At 35.7% G+C, this 18,056-nt stretch overlaps 1 protein-coding gene across 3 annotated transcripts in view; it reads left to right on the top strand.

The window, feature by feature from the left end:
* The window catches only part of ABCD2 (ATP binding cassette subfamily D member 2), a 78,121-nt gene that overhangs the window by 43,945 nt on the left and 16,120 nt on the right, over positions 1-18,056 (top strand). Inside the window, exons 8-10 of one of the 3 annotated variants that reach the window (XM_030822628.1) lie at positions 3,067-3,151; positions 9,033-9,158; positions 9,771-10,858. In XM_030822628.1, coding sequence (XP_030678488.1) covers positions 3,067-3,151; positions 9,033-9,158; positions 9,771-9,990 — 431 coding nt within the window. In that variant the 3' untranslated portion in view covers positions 9,991-10,858. Of the gene's footprint in view, positions 1-3,066; positions 3,152-9,032; positions 9,159-9,770; positions 10,859-18,056 lie in introns of those variants that run through there. The other 2 variants (XM_003252304.4, XM_030822629.1) reach the window with 2 other exon arrangements.

Here is an 18,056-nt window from a genome sequence, read left to right as displayed (position 1 = left end):
AAGCAGATTGGTTTTTTGTTTCATGTGGTCAAGTCCTTGGAGTTTCAGAAAGCTGTGGTAGAATAAATGCTACATGTTTATCTTGGGCAAATTATTTTGAGGAAGTTTGAAATCTAATGATCCAAATAGAAATTTAGAATAAACATGAAATATTCTATTCTTTTAGAAGTCATCAAGAAGGTCTAGAACTCTTTCCAAGAATTTTCCAAACTTAAAAATGTAATCGTAATTCTTATGGGTTATTGAGTGCTTACTATGTGGAATTTACATGTATCATCTTATTTAATATCCATAATAGTCCAATGATGTAGGTTTTACTATCTTCATCTTAAAGATTAATTTCAGGAATTTAGTAACTTACTCAGAGTCCCATGGCAAGTTGTGGGACAGGGATTCAAGCACAGAACTGACTTGAAAGTCAGTGTTCTATGCTAGGGTCTGCCACTATACTATGGTAACTCCTAGCTTTTTAAACAATAATAAAAACTATTATATCCTTGCACATAAAAAAAAAAACTTCAAGGAAACCTGTTTTACTTGCTTAATTCTTAAACCTGAAATTTTTAAGTAAGGCAGGAAAACACTTAAATTTGCAAGTACATTATTTAATTTGAAAGAAGCCTACTGAAGTTCTATTTAGACTAGCTAATCCTTTGGTTGGTATAATAAAAATGGAATTAAAAACTACATTCCATTCCATCAACTAGGTTACAAAACAGAAAAGCACAAAAGGGTTAACAAATGAACACGAACTAAAGAAGCGTATACATCTCTAGGAAGCAGGAAAATCATTCCCTTCTTTGCTGACTTTGTCTCACTAAATCAGGGTCAGAAGCAACATTATGACTCGGAGTTTTGATTTATGTGTTCCGTGATCATGCAATATTGCCTGCCTACAAAAACCTTTGGGTTTAGTAGAACAAAGAACATGATTTATTAAAATATGTAAAAGTTAAAGTGTCCTTTGACCCAAATACTTTTCTCTTGTGCCATGTTTTCAGGGGGCAGGCAAAAAAAAAAGTTAAGCCCAGAATATTTCTCCACTGCATAGTAATCCAAGTCTATTTCTCAAATCATCACTTATATTTCATAAATACTATGAAATTCAACCACAGGGAAAGTTTTATTTCAACAGTTTTCCCTAGAAGCAAGAACTCTAAATCAGATGGTATTTTAAGATTATTTTTCCTAACATAAAATTTTAAGGATTTGTCTATTCCTATGTGTATTTTCTTATTTAAAAAATGACAATTTCTGAAAGTTTACCCAAGAAAATAAACAGTGAATCCCTCTGGAGAGTGAGATTTCAGGTGTCATTGGGAAATAGGGCAAGTCTCCTTTTCACTCCAGATATTTTTTATTGATAATTTTTCATATATTGTATTACCTTTATTGTATGTCTTTGCTTATTTAATTTTTGGAGTAAGTAACTTTCACATAATTCATAAATGAAAAGGCATTTTTAAATGTACTTTAAAAAATTCTTCCAATTCCTATTTCCTTCCATCCAGTTATCACCTATCCCCATCAGGCAACCATTGTTTTTAGTTTCTTTTTTATGCTTTTATACATTTTTTAATGCAACGTACTTTGTAGTGGTAATTTTAAAGGAAGAAGATGGTAAGAAACCTAAAGATGCATTTTATGTTTAACAATTAATATATATTATTTCATCAAAGCCTCTGAACTTTTGGATTTCAAAAACAAGTCCAAATTTTTCTTCTGACCAGCAAAAGAATCAAATAATCATTTTTGATAATTTGACTTTTCAGATACACAGTACACATAAAGCAATGAGGACTATTTTATTTCCTATTGACCAAGATTATTTCAAAACTTTAGTGGTAAAAATTTCAAAATTTTAATGGTAAAAATACAGCTGAGCAAGTAAAAAGATGACAGAGAACATGGATTTTTTCCAAAGATGAGAGTTAATCCCTGAACACTTAGGATTTAGAAATTTTGCTGTTAAGTGTCTGTTAGGTTTTGGCATCATTTTCTTCTTTGAAAATCAGACTCTCCAGTAGTGGAACTATGGTTTTATTTTTAAGTAACCTTTAAAAAATCTAATTATAAAATTAAGGTAGGCTTATTATAAAATTTTAGAATTTTATAAAGATGGATAACTTAGGAAATGAATCTAATTCTGTTCCTGGAAGTATATGTGTATGTGTTTATTTACAGAAAGACAATGATGATATATACAATTCTGAAACTTGATTTTTAATGTACAGATATTCTGGGCACGTTTTCATATTAATATACAAGAACTACTCTATTTGTAAGAAAAATAGAATGCTTGTTTTTTGAATAAATACCAAACAGAAAGACAACAGTTAAGATATTTTAAGAGATAGCGTGCATGGAAAAACTATAAAAGCATCAGATAGACCGAAATATAAATCCCAGTTCTGACATCTCAAGATGTCACAAGAATTAGTAGCTGGCCCCATCCAGCAGCTCACACTTAGAGTCCCAGCACTTTGGGAGGCTGAGGAGGGTAAATAGCTCGAACCTAGGAGGTTGAAACCAGACAGGTGTAAACCTAGACATGTCAATTACTCCATGAACTGTAGGTTGCTCACTTATAAAATGCAAGAAATAAAATCTGTCTTACAAAAACTGTGAAATATATGATGAGAAAACTCACATAAAGTGCTAGGCACAGGGGAGCCACCTAAATTAGTTCCTTTCTTACCCTTTGTAGACTTTGTAATTGACATATGAAAACTTGTTGGTTCTTTTCTCCCATCTCCCTCCAAGATAAGTATAAGCCTATCAACCCACTGGAGACACTGAGAAACAAACACAGTTTTTAAAGTGTCAGTGTTTAGAATTCTTGTAAGATCATTTGTCAGTATAAGAAGTTATTACCATCAAAAGAATATCAAATCTAAAACAAAATGCTTATACATGAGGCTCTGTAGTTTATCCAAGCATATATTCTATAAAATACCAAGTTCTTCATGTTGACAATTTGAATTTGTCAGGAATCACTTGTCTAGGGTAGAAATAGTAACGATTAAACAAATGATTTATAAAAATTTTTTTTTTTATTTTCTTAAGGATGGGATGCTGTTATGGACTGGAAAGATGTCCTGTCAGGAGGGGAAAAGCAAAGAATGGGCATGGCTCGTATGTTTTATCATAAGTAAGTATACTAAATTCAGGTAACTACTAGTCCATTGTTGTAACCAAACCAAGCAACAACAAGAACAACAAAAGTTTGGACAGGATTTATCATCTTCATCTTTAGCTTAAAAATATCTTACTACAAAATTAGTGCATAGAGTTCACAGTTGGTTTTTTTGTTTGTTTGTTTGCTTGCTTGCTTGTTTTTTTGAGACAGAGTCTCGCTCTGTCAGCCAGGCTGGAGTGCAGTGGCACGATCTTGGCTCACTGCAACCTCCATCTCCCAGGCCCAAGCAATTCTCCTGTCTCAGCCTCCCAAGTAGCTAGAATTACTGGCGTGTGCCACCACGCCCAGCTAATTTTGTGTTTTTAATAGAGACGTGGTTTCACCATGATGGCCAGGCTGGTCTTGAACTCCTGACTTCAGGTGATTTGCCCGCTTTGGCCTCCCAAAGTGCTGGGATTATAGGCGTGAGCCACCGTGACGGGCCAAATTATTTTTTCTTATAGTAGAATCTCCAAGTATTTGTTTTTCTATTTCTTTCATGTTGAGTAATGTTAGATGAAATAATGTGTACAAAGGACTAAATTAAATTTTTATGTATCCTAAGTTTGAAATAATGATTATTAATTTTAAAATATGAAGACTATACAATCACTACGATACTTGTGTAAATCCAATAGGTAGACATTCAGTAAAACTTTCTGAATTAAATTATTAAATTCAAGGTAAGTCAACTTTTTAACCATTCAGCAGCCTATTAAACCAGTAATGCTCTCCCCCTTGAAATTCAAAGCTATAGCCAATGGAAAAAGGGACCATTCTGCGTAGGTTTCAATGGATTGAGAAAAATTAAGAGGCAGGAAATAATTGCTTCTGATAAAAACATTTTTAATTGTAACCAGCTTCATAGCCTTTTCAGTTTAAGGATATCAAGCACAAGACATGGGAAGGAAATATTAAAGCCCTTCTGATTCTCCTGATTCATTCCATTCCCCCTCCCAACCCCCTTAGATGTCTGGCAATGAGAACCTGAGTTGTGCAGCCAGAAACTGTGTTACTCACTTTTTTTTTTTTTCTTGAGACGGAGTCTTGCTCTGTTGCCCAGGCTGGAGTGCAGTGGCGCCATCTTGGCTCACTGCAAGCTTCACCTCCTGGGTTGACGCCATTCTTCTGCCTCAGCCTCCTAAGTAGCTGGGACTACAGGCTCCCGCCACCACACCCGGCTAATTTTTTGTATTTTTAGTAGAGACGGGGTTTCACCGTGTTAGCCAGGATGGTCTCGATCTCCTGACCTCGTGATCCTCCCGCCTCGGCCTCCCAAAGTGCTGGGATTACAAGCGTGAGCCACTGCGCCCAGCCCTCACTTTTAATAATTAAGCCTTGGGCAAAAAGGACTAAATAGTTATGTACATGAATTCATGAATGGGCCATAAATGATGGCAGATGCAGCACTCTTGTGTGAGTTGCAGTGAAAGTAGTAACATTTTATAGAGAACTTTAAAAATTATGTCAAGTATGTATTATTGAACACCTAGCAATTAGTTGGCCCACACTAAGCACTCAGGTGGCTATTCGTTTTTTTAAAAGCCTTTAATTATGGAAAAAAAGTCAAACTTCATCAAAAAAGAGAAATTGTTGTAAGAACCCCATATTCTCATTACACTGATTTAACAAGTCTAATGTTTTGTTACACTTGATTTATCTACTCATTTTTTTAATTTCTAAACTATTTTAATGCAAATCACAGGTATTATGATATTTTTCCCTAAATACTTTGAGAACAGTCTCTGAAATATTAGGATATATTCTTACATGATAACATGTCACAATGATACCTAATTAAATTGGTAATAATTATTTAAAGTTATTTAATATATGGTTCATATTCAAAGTTTCCCTAATTGTCTCAAAAATATCTTTTTACACTTGATTTGTTCAAACCTGGATCTAAACAAGTTTCACACATTGCATTTTATTGTCACATCTCTTAATTCCTTTTTAATCTAAAGAATCTCTCCTCCTCCCATGCCCCACCTACCTTTTATACCTTTGACTTGCTGAAGGAACTGGGTTAATTGTCCTGTAGAATGTTGCCTATTCTAGATTTACCTCATTGCTACCTTATCAGGTAAATCTAGGTAGGGGTCCCTTATCTTGTTCCCCAATCTCCCATTTTTTTTCTGTAAACTGGAAATTAGAGCAAAAAGCTTGATGAGATTTAGGTTCAGCCTTTTGAATACAAACCTAGCATAAAAAATGATTTAAAGAATTTTATTAAAATATAATTATGTACATTTTATAAAAGTAGAAAATGTACATAAGTAAAAAGAAGAAAAATCTGTTATCTCATTTGCGATGATCTCATTAGCTGTTATCTTATTAGCACTGTTAAAATTTTGGACATTTTAAATTATTCAAATTTTAAATTACTGTAACATTTAAACGCTGTTAAAATTTTGGGATATTTTTTCCCAGTCTTGGTAATATGCAAAAATTGGTTGTTATTTTTATTATTTTGATGTAGCTATTTTCATAAAGCATTTTATAATTTATATCCTTTTTATTTCATATGTAATTATGTGCTTTTCTGTATTACTATATAATAGTTAACCAGGGCTTATTGTTATTGTACTAAAATTTATATACCAAATACACAGATTTTAGGTATACAATTGGATGACTTTTATAAATGTTTCTACATTATGTAACCAATACCCCAATCAAGATAAAAAAACATTTCTGTTACCCTAGGAAGTTTACTTATCCTCCCTTCCAATCCGGTCCCCTCTAGACATTTCTGTTCTGATTTCTGTCACCATAAATTGGTTTTGCTTGTTGTATAACTTCAGGTAAATTAAATCACACACTAAATATTATTTTTGTGTTTAGCTGGGATTTTTAGTGAGAAAAATTACTGGTTGTGTTCATGTTATTTATAATAATGTACATTTAAGAATATGGCTAGCTAAAAATATAAACTAAATTTTGCTAATTTGGGATTTTTAGTGACTTGTATTTTGGGATACCCCTTTCTCAGAAGATGTAGTGAAATTCAAGAGTAAACTTTACAGCTTGAGCCCGGGCACGGTGGATCACGCCTATAATCCCAGCAGTTCGGGAGGGCGAGGCAGGCGGATCACGAGGACAGGAGATCCAGACCATCCTGGCCAATATGGTGAAACCCCGTCGCTACAAAAATTAAAAAAATTAGCCAGGCATGGTGGCGGGCACCTATAGTCCCAGCTACTCGGGAGGCTGAGGCAGGGGAATCACTTGAACCCAGGAGGCGGAGATTGCAGTGAGCCGAGATGGTGCCACTGCACTCCAACCTGGCAATAGAGTGAGACTCCGTCTCAAAAACAACAACAGCAACAGCAAAAAGAAACTTTACAGCTTGGCATTTATGACCGGCTGTTACCCACTATCACCCTGAATCTGTTTGGGTCTAGGCCATAAGTACCCAGTAATATGATCACCAGCATAGAAATAAAATATGGTGGAATGTAAAATTTAGCCATAAATTTCTCACCATATCAGTGTGTTAATAAAATAAACCTCGTAATAAATAGCAAGTGGCATTAATGAATGTTGTTAACCCAAAGAGATTTCACATATCTGTAACCTGAAATAAATACTTGGTGTTTGTGTATCTAAAATATTTTGGATATAATGTGATAATGAGTGAAGATGAGTCACAAGTATATCAGTGGAAAGAAAATTTAGTGAGCCATATAAAGATCAGTGAAGAAGAGCAAGTAGTTGAAAAGCACAATCTTTTGACAAAAGATAAAAGGAATTTTAGGTATTCAATCTAGTGAAGAGAAAGTTTAACAATAGGAAATTGCCTTCCCTCATTCTCAAAGGATTTAAAGTTTGAATTGTGATGTGAAAGACTTGAGCTGGCAAAAAATCAAGAACTTTAGCAGGAAGTATTAAGCATCACAATAGTATTCTCTTTTTGCGAGGATTTTAAATGTTTTAATATCTCAAGAACGATTGAAAAAGTCCTGTCTTGAGGATGGATTACATCCTTCACAAAGCCCATTCTACTGATGATACACAAAGCAAAAAGGAAAGGAAATCTGAGAAACAATATTACCTAATGCTTTTTTTACTTATATCAGTATCAGATTCTAGCTATTGCTTGATATATTCAAGTACACACACAAACACACACACACACACACACACACACACCAGCCCTGCCAAGGAAACTAAAACGTGTGATCTTATGTCTGCTAGACTAGAGGTTGCTATGACAACACAGTGTAAGATGCATACATTTTTCTAATTCTAAAATGGCCTATTTTCTCTGTTTCGATCAAGGCACTCTGAAAAATAAGCCAAAATGCAATAAACATGTTAATCACTGGAAAGAGCTTTACACAAAAGGAAAATTTTACTCAGCCTTTCACTTTTATACTTCCTTCACTTCTTCCTCTTGTTCACTTAAAAATATCATTCATCCACAAAACAGAAAATAACTCTGAGACAAAGAAGTAATGCGTAATACTTAAACCAGAACAGTAACCTAAGGTCAAGCAGTGACACTACTTCCATTGATGCTGTCATGGAGAACATGCACTGATCTTTTATTCTTTGCATAGAGAGCAGTTTTAGAGTCTTTGACTCCTGTTATCTATTAGCCCTGACTACCTGACCTGTGGTAGGTAACTGGATTCTATTAATAAGCAAATCCATTTTAGAACAGTAACTTACAGGGCAAATAATTATTTATTCTGATAAGAAATTACTGATTTTCGTTTTTTTTAACTTTTTTGTCATTTTATTTTGAAAAATCAGAATATTTTTTGTAAAGGAAATTGTCCTGGCAAATACTTGATACTGATTTTCAACTCCAAATTGAATAGTAAATGACAGTATAAGAGTTGATTTTTTTCCCATTAACTAAGCTAAGTCAGTGCTAAGTACCAACAGTCCAGAAGGACTTGAAAGAAGAAAGGGAAAGGACAAAGAAAAGAGCGAGCAGGGGGTGAGATGAGAGGGAGAAAGGATAGGCAGAGGGAAACAATGGCAAGTGATAAGGTGCCTCTGATAACAGACAGGCATTCTCAAAGTAAAAAATAAGCTTAAAAAATTGTCCAATATACTTAGAAAAACGTTTACTTTTTCTCCTAAGAATTTGATTCTGGAGTATGGTTCCAATTAGTATTATTAATTAATATTAATAATAATATTTTATTATTATTATTTATTAATATTATTAATATTAAAGATCTAGGTCCTATTGGTCTTCTTCAGGATAAAAGTCAGAGGAATTATTATTATTATTAATTAATATTAATAATATTAATTAATATTAATAATAATAATTCCAATTATTAATATTATTATTATGAGGTTAAATGTGTGCTGTAAATTTGTAAGATGAGCTACATTCACTCTCTCAGTCTTATAGTGATGAAATTCCATTAGTAATGCTTAGGTATTCATATTGCTGATAAAATAATCTTCTCATTAAATCTTTGCTAACAGGGCTGTGGCCTGTTTGATAATTAGCTACTGCAATGTATTTTTCATGTAGTTAGTCAGACCCTTCTCACCAAGAATGAACCTGCTTTCTGCAGGAAAATGTACTCAGTGACCTGCCTCATCTTTCCTATGTCTCATATTTATGATTCATTCATCTACAAGACAATAAAGCTTATTGTATTATTAGAAAGCATCAGCAAATCTATTTAAATGTATTAAAAATGTGATATTATAGTCCAAAGAGGGGGATAACTACTTTTTTGCTTTATCATTTATTGCCTTTAATAATGTCATATTCTTTCTTGCTCCTTTAAAATTGTTAGCAATGAAACTCATATTGTCCAAAGAAAAACTTATAATTCATATAGCAAAATAATTAATTTGTGTGTGTACTTTTTAAAAGACCAAAATATGCCTTGCTGGATGAATGTACCAGTGCTGTCAGCATTGATGTCGAAGGGAAGATATTTCAGGCTGCAAAAGGGGCTGGAATTTCCTTACTATCTATAACACACAGGCCTTCTCTTTGGTAAGTGTTTCTAGTGCTAATTTGTGGTAGATGGCTTTTCTTTAAATTTCTCAAAAAATAACTTCGCTGAATTTTTCACAGTAGAGGGTAGGTTATTTCACTTATTTTCTACCTGTATATCTCTTCAGTTGCACATTAGTAGCTTAGATACTCCCTACCTAATATCATTAATGTATTATTTGAATTATCATCACTTTCCAGTAATTCTTAAAAGACATGGAAAAATCCAGTGATTTATTTTAATGGAAAATATTTATCATTACCCAGTAACATGTACTGGGAAAAATATATTTATATATTTGTACATCATTCTTTTAATCCTTTCTTTAAAACCTAGGAAAGTAAAATCCGGGGAAAAATATATGTACACACAACTTGATATTCCCCCAAAGGATTAAGTGGGGAAAACACAGGTGGTGGTGGGGAAGGAGGGAGGGCTTATTTTTAGTTGGTTTAAAGAAAAATGAGCTAAATGTTTTTAGAAATAATATCTCATAAAATCATATAGAATTTCCCCTTCAAATAAAGATGCTAATTTTACAATTCCCCTACTTTTCCATTGATTCATCATCATCATACTAGTTGACTAGTTGAGCACTTATTCTGTTCCAGGTACATCTTGTTTAAGCCTCACAACAACCCTATGGAGTTTAGGAAATCTAATCTTCCTGTTTTACAGATGAAGAAACTGAGAACCAGAAAAGTGAGATACTTCCATGATCACACACTCTGTACTACAGCACATGGCTCTCATTATAAGGAACTCAGTGTATCTCATGCATTAACCTTAAATACTACATTCTCTACTTTTGCATTTCTATTTAATCAATGAAAATTTTTTCTTTTGACTTCTTAGTAGCTATAACTGTCTCTATATATGCTTTGGCCTCCTGTTTTCTAAAGGACTGCCTGCACAGGATTCCTCCTCTCTCTCTTTCTGGCTGCAGCATTCTGTGGCAGGTGGCTGATCAGATTTCATGCCAAAGTTGTCATCATGTACGTGGCTTCCAATCTAGCCTAGTAGCAAGCATTATTGGAATTAATCCTTGAAGCCCTTCTAGACCTTTGACCTTATAAAGAATGTTTACATTAAAATTGTTAGCAAACAGTATTCATCTAATCAGGCTTTTATTGTTCAAAATTCTTTGACTGTGAGTTTCATTTATATTGAAAAGGTAATCTATTTTCACACTCAATTTAAACATTCAGATTTTTCAGAATTTTTTAAAAACATACTTTCTGGATCTAGTCCAGCATGAGTTAGGATCCATGCCAATGAATATGCTTCCTCTCACTTTTATCCTGAAGAAGACCAATAGGACCTAAATCTTTAAGACAATAATGACATTTGCCTGTAAATCCTCTGAATCAAGGACTACACAGAGCTAGGCCAGAACTCTTGAGCCCTTTTTGGTATGAACCTTAATTTCCAGACTTTCTCCCAAATTTATCACATGTTGGGACATATTAGGCTTGGAGTTTTTCTGACCTGTGTTAATGGATTTATTATGCTATCCTGCCATTCAGTTCCTTACTCAAGTAGCCTTAGGAAGCATTGAAAGCATATATAGCCATTGTTTCCTCAATTGAGGGAACAAATAGTCTTTTAAGTAAATAACAAAATCTGTAAGGCTATGCCTTTTGACAAGAAACACATTTTTAATTGCAGCTACCCAAGTACATTTCTCCACAAAACAAAACAACATGTTAGTTCCGATTTTTTATTTAGCTTTGCCTTTTAGGTTGTCATTTCTGATTATTCTTTCTCTCAGGGAAAATGAAATTTTTATTTTCCCTGAATAGATTTCAGAAGTGGAGAAAGATGTGTCATATTTTTCCCATAACAACAAATGAGTAATTGTTGATTGTAAAGATTAAAATCAATACTAGTGTCTGAAGAAGTAAAAATTTATAGAAGCTTATTAAAATTTCTGATTCCCGGATAGAACTATAGCTGTATAACCATCACTTTCCTAAGCTTTTTCCTATTTGTGAAGGAAGTTTAAAGATTATCTCAAATGAGTTTCAGTTAAAATAGCAATTTCTTTTCAATTCCTCTAAGATAAACCCTGAAATATTATCTCAGCTTGTAATATAGAACATGCCTTTGAATCTCAGGGTATGAAACACCTACACAGTTGGTTCCTTCCATGTAGAAATCAAATAATGTTGTAAGACCAGAGTGATGAGCCAAACCATCATTATACATCGAAGGTGGGGTTTGCCCAATATATGAATGACCATGTATTAGTGAGATCATGTGGTATTTGTCTTTCTGTGCCTAGCTTATTTCACTTACTATAATGTCCTCCAGGTTCTTCCATGTTTTTTAAGTGGCGGGATTTTATTCTTTTTTACAGTGGAGTAGTATTCCAGCATGTATATATATAACATTCTTTATCTTTTCATCCATTGATGGACACTAGGGTTGATTCCATATGTTGGCTATAAAAATAGTGCTGCAATAAACATGGGAGTGCAGTTATCTCTTTGACATACTGAGATCATTTCCTTTGCATATATTCCCAGTGGGGGATTGCTGGATCATTTTGTAGTTCTATTTTTAATATTTTGAGGAACCTCCTTACTGCTTTCCATGATGGCTGTACTAATTTATATTCCCACCAAAGGTGTGTAAGAGTTCCCTTTTTTCCACATCCTCACCAACACTTTCTGTCATTTTCTTAATAGCCATTCTAACAAGAGTGAGGTGATTTGAATTTACCTAATGATTAGTGTTGTTGAGCATTTTATGATATGCCTGTTTGTCATTTGTGTATATCTTCTTTTGAGAAACGTTCATTCAGATCTTCTGTCCATTTTGTAATCAGGTTATTCATTTTCTTGCTATTTAGTTGTTTGAATTTCTTATATATGTTGGCTATTATCAGATATATAGTTTCCAAATATTTTCTCCAATTTGATAGGTATCTCTTCATTCTGTTGATTGTTTCCTTTGTTGCACAGAAGCTTTTGAGTTTGATGTAATCCCATTTGTCTATTTTTACTCTTGTTGCCTATGCTCTTGAGGTCATATCCAAAACTCATTGCCCAAATTTCATTGTCATTTCAAACTTATATCCAAATTTCATTGTCATGAAATTTTTGCCCTATGTATTCTTCTAATAATTTCAGGTCTTGCACTGAAGTCTTTAATCCATTTTGAGTTGATTTTTGTATATGGTGAGCAATAAGGGTCAAATTTCATTCTTCTACCTGTGGATATACAGTTTCCCACAATTTATTGAGGATACTGCCCATTCCCAATAGTGTGCTCTTGGCAACTTTGTTGAAAATCAGTTGACTATAAATACAAGGATTTATTTCTGGGTTCTCTATTCTATTCCTTAAGTCTGTGTGTCTGTTTTTGTGTCAGTACCATGCTGTTTGGGTTGCTATAGTTTTGCAGTATATTTTGACACCAGGTAGTGGGATGGCTCCAGCTTTGTACTTTTTGCTCAAGAATTTATTCACTATTCTGGGTGTTTTGCAGTTGCACACAAATTTTAGAATTTTTTTTCTATTTCTCTGAAGACTATCATTGGCATTTTCATAGCGATTGAATTGAATATGTAGATCACTTCAGGTAGTATGGACATTTTAACAATATTAATTCTTCCAATACATAAACATGAGATATTTTATTTGTGTATGTGTGTCCTCTTCGATTCCTTACATTAATGTTTTATAGTTTCATTGTAGAGACCTTACACCTCCTTGCTTATATTTATGCCTAAGTGTTTAATTTTTTCTAGCTATTGTAAATGGGATTGTTTCCTTGATTTTTTTCCACATAACTTGCTGTCAGTGTAGAGAAATGCTACTGATTTTTACATACTGATTTTGTACCTTGCAACTTTACTGAATTATTTATAAATCTAATGTTTTTTGATGGAGTCTTTAGGGCTTTCTATATGTAAATGTGGTACATAACATTAACAAAATGAAGGATAAGAACATGTTATCTGGGGGGGTGGAGCCAAGATGGCCGAATAAGAACAGCTGCAGTCTACAGCTCCCAGCATCAGTGATGCAGAAGACAGGTGATTTCTGCATTTCCAACTGAGGTACCAGGTTCATCTCACTGGGGAGTGTCGGAAAGTGGGTGCAGGACAGTGGGTGCAGCCCACCGAGTGTGAGCCGAAGGAGAGCGAGGCATCGCCTCACCCAGGAAGTGCAAGGGGTCAGGGAATTCCCTTTCCTAGTCAAAGAAAGGGGTGACAGATGGCACCTGGAAAATTGGGTCACTCCCACCCTAATACTGTGCTTTTCCGATGGTCTTAGCAAACGGCACACCAGGAGATTATACCCCATGCCTGGCTCAGAGGGTCCTACGCCCACGGAGCCTCGCTTATTGCTAGCACAGCAGTCTGAAGCTGGGGGAGGGGCACACGCCATTGCTGAGGCTTGAGTAGGTAAACAAAGCTGCAGGGAAGCTCGAACAGGGTGGAGCCTACCTCAGCTTAAGGAGGCCTTCTTGCCACTGTAGACTCAACCTCTGGGGGCAGGGCATAGACAAACAAAAGGCAGCAGAATCCTCTGCAGACTTAAATGTTCCTGTCTGGCTTTGAAGAGAGTAGTGGTTCTCCCAGCACGCAGCTGGAGATCGGACAATGGAGAGACTGCCTCCTCAAGTGGGTCCCTGACCCCCACAGCCTAACTGGGAGGCACCCCCCCAGTAGGGGCAGACTGACACCTCAGAGGGCCAGGTACTCCTCTGAGACAAAACTTCCAGAGGAACAATCAGGCAGCAACATTTGCTGTTCAGGAATATTCGCTGCTCTGCAGCCTCTGCTGCTGATACCCAGGCAAACAGTGTCTGGAGTGGATCTCTAGCAAACTCCAACAGACCTGCAGCTAAGGGTCCTGACTGTTAGAAGGAAAACTAACAAACAGAAAGGACATCCAAACCAAACCCCCATCTGTACATCACCATCATCAAAGACCAAAGGTAAATAAAACCACAAAGATGGGGAAAAAACAGAGCAGAAAAACTGGAAACTCTAAAAATCAGAGCATCTGTCCTCCTCCAAAGGAATGCAGCTCCTCACTAGCAATGGAACAAAGCTGGATGGAGAAAGAGTTTGACAAGTTGAGAGAAGAAGGCTTCAGATGATCAAACTACACCGAGCTAAAGGAGGAAGTTCAAACCCATGGCAAAGAAGTTAAAAACCTTGAAAAAAAATTAGACAAATGGCTAACTAGAATAACCAATGCAGAGAAGTCCTTAAAGGACCTGAAGGAGCTGAAAACCAAGGCACAAGAATTACATGACGAATGCACAAGCCTCAGTAGCCGATTCGATCAACTGGAAGAAAGGGTATCAGTGATGGAAGATCAAATGAATGAAATGAAGTGAGAAGAGAAGTTAAGAGAAAAAAGAATAAAAAGAAATGAACAAAGCCTCCAAGAAATATGGAACTATGTGAAAAGACCAAATCTACCTCTGATTGGTGTACCTGAAAGTGACAGGGAGAATGGAACCAAGTTGGGAAACACTCTGCAGGATATTATCCAGGAGAACTTCCCCAAGCTAGCAAGGCAGGCCAACATTCAAATTCAGGAAATACAGAGAACACCACAAAGATACTCCTCGAGAAGAACAACTCCAAGATACATAATTGTCAGATTCACCAAAGTTGAAATGAAGGAAAAAATGTTGAGGGCAGCCAAAGAGAAAAGTTGGGTTACCCACAAAGGGAAGCCCATCAGACTAACAGCTGATCTCTCAGCAGAAACTCTACAAGCCAGAAGAGACTGGGGGCAATATTCAACATTCTTAAAGAAAAGAATGTTCAACCCAGAATTTCATATCCAGCCAAACAGAGCTTCATAAGTGAAGGAGAAATAAAATCCTTTACAGACAAACAAATGCTGAGAGACTTTGTCACCACCAGGCCTGCCCTAAAAGAGCTCCTGAAGGAAGCACTAAACATGGAAAGGAAAAACCGGTACCAGCCACTGCAAAAACATGCCAAATTGTTAAGACCATTGAGGCTAGCAAGAAACTGCATCAACTAACAAGCAAAATAAGCAGGTAACATCATAATGACAGGATCAAATTCACACATAACAATATTAACCTTAAATGTAAATGGACTAAATGCTCCAATTAAAAGACACAGACTGGCAAATTGGATAAAGAGTCATGACCCATCAGTGTGCTGTATTCAGGAAACCCATCTCACATGCAGAGACACACATAGGCTCAAAATAAAGGGGTGGAGGAAGATCTACCAAGCAAATGAAAAACAAAAAAAGGCAGGGGTTGCAATCCTAGTCTCTGATAAAACAGACGTGAAACCAACAAAGATCAAAAGAGACAAAGAAGGCCATTACATAATGGTAAAGGGATCAATTCAACAAGAAGAGCTAACTGTCTTCAATATATATTCACCCAATACAGGAGCACCCAGATTCATAAAGCAAGTCCTCAGAGAACTACAAAGAGACTTAGGCTCCCACACAATAATAATGGGAGAGTTTAAAACCCCACTGTCAACATTAGACAGATCAACGAGACAGAAAGTTAAAAAGGATACCCAGGAATTGAACTCAGCTCTGCACCAAGCAGACCTAATAGACATCTACAGAACTCTCCACCCCAAATCAACAGAATATACATTCTTCTCAGCACCACACCACACCTATTCCAAAATTGACCACATAGTTGTAAGTAAAGCACTCCTCAGCAAATGTAAAAGAACAGAAATTATAACAAACTATCTCTCAGACCACAGTGGAATCAAACTAGAACTCAGGATTAAGAAACTCACTCAAAACCACTCAACTACATGGAAACTGAACAACCTGCTCCTGAATGACTATGGGGTACATAACGAAATGAAGGCAGAAATAAAGATGTTCTTTAAACCAACAAGAACAAAGACACAACATACCAGAATCTCTGGGACACATTCAAAGCAGTGTGTAGAGGGAAATGTATGGCACTAAATGTCCACAAGAGAAAGCAGGAAAGATCCAAAATTGACATGCTAACATCACAATTAAAAGAACTAGAGAAGCAAGAGCAAACACATTCAAAAGCTAGCAGAAGGCAAGAAATAAGTAAGATCAGAGCAGAACTGAAGGAAATAAAGACACAGAAAACCCTTCAAAAAATTAATAAATCCAGGAGCTGGTTTTTTGAAAAGATCAACAAAATTGATAGACCACTAGCAAGACTAACAAAGAAGAAGAAAGAGAAGAATCAAATAGATGCAATATGATAATGATAAAAAAAAATGATAAAGGGGATATCACCACTGATCCCACAGAAATACAAACTACCATCAGAGAATACTATAAACACTTCTATGCAAATAAACTAGAAAATCTAGAAGAAATAGATAAATTCCTCGACACATACACCCTCCCAAGACTAAACCAGGAAGAAGTTGAATCTCTGAATAGACCAATAATGGGCTCTGAAATTGTAGCAATAATTAATAGCTTACCAACCAGAAAAAGTCCAGGACCAGATGGATTCACAGCTGAATTCTACCAGAGGTACAAGGAGGAGTTGGGACCATTTCTTCTGAAACTATTCCAATCAATAGAAAAAGAGGGAATCCTCCCTAACTCATTTTATGAGGCCAGCATCATCCTGATACCAAAGCCTGGCAGAGACACAACAACAAAAAAAGAATTTTAGACCAATATCCCTGATGAACATCAATACAAAAATCCTGAATAAAATACTGGCAAACCGAATCCAGCAACACATCAAAAAGCTTATCCACCATGATCAAGTGGGCTTCATCCCTGGGATGCAAGGCTGGTTCAACATATGCAAATCAATAAATGTAATCCAGCATATAAACAGAACCAATGACAAAAACCATATGATTATCTCAATAGATGCAGAAAAGGCCTTTGACAAAATTCAACAATGCTTCATGCTAAAAACTCTCAATAAATTAGGTATTGATGGGACATATCTCAAAATAATAAGAGCTATCTGTGACAAACCCACAGCCAATATCATACTGGATGGACAAAAACTGGAAGCATTCCCTTTGAAACCTGGCACAAGAGAGGGATGCCCTCTCTCACCACTCCTATTCAAGATAGTGTTGGAAGTTCTGGTCAGGGCAATCAGGCAGGAGAAGGAAATAAAGGGTATTCAAGTAGGAAAAGAGAAAGTCAAATTGTCCCTGTTTGCAGATGACATGATTGTATATCTAGAAAACCGCATTGTCTCAGCCCAAAATCTCCTTAAGCTGATAAGCAACTTCAGCAAAGTCTCAGGATACAAAATCAATGTGCAAAAATCACAAGCATTCTTACACACCAATTAACAGACAAAGAGCCAAATCATGAGTGAACTCCCATTCACAATTGCTTCAAAGAGAATAAAATACCTAGGAATCCAACTTACAAGGGATGCGAAGGACCTCTTCAAGGAGAACTACAAACCACTGCTCAAAGAAATAAAAGAGGATAAAAAGAAATGGAAGAATATTCCATGCTCATGGGTAGGAAGAATGAATATTGTGAACATGGCCATACTACCCAAGGTAATTTATAGATTCAATGCCATCCCCATCAAGCTACCAATGACTTTCTTCACAGAATTGGAAAAAACTACTTTAAAGTTCATATGGAACCAAAAAAGAGCCTGCATTGCCAAGTCAATCCTAAGCCAAAAGAATAAAGCTGGAGGCATCACACTACCTGACTTCAAACTACTACAAGGCTACAGTCACCAAAACAGCATGGTACTGGTACCAAAACAGAGATATAGACCAATGGAACAGAACAGAGCCCTCAGAAATAATGCCACATTTCTACAACCATCTGATCTTTGACAAACCTGACAAAAACAAGCAATGGGGAAATGATTCCCTATTTAATAAATGGTGCTGAGAAAACTGGCTAGCCATATGTAGAAAGCTG

Source organism: Nomascus leucogenys, chromosome 11, assembly GCF_006542625.1.
Source record: "Nomascus leucogenys isolate Asia chromosome 11, Asia_NLE_v1, whole genome shotgun sequence".
In the NCBI taxonomy this organism is placed as follows: Eukaryota; Metazoa; Chordata; class Mammalia; order Primates; family Hylobatidae; genus Nomascus; species Nomascus leucogenys.
The sequence above is the reverse complement of the archived record's forward strand: the minus strand, read 5'-3'. Positions and strand labels throughout refer to the sequence as shown.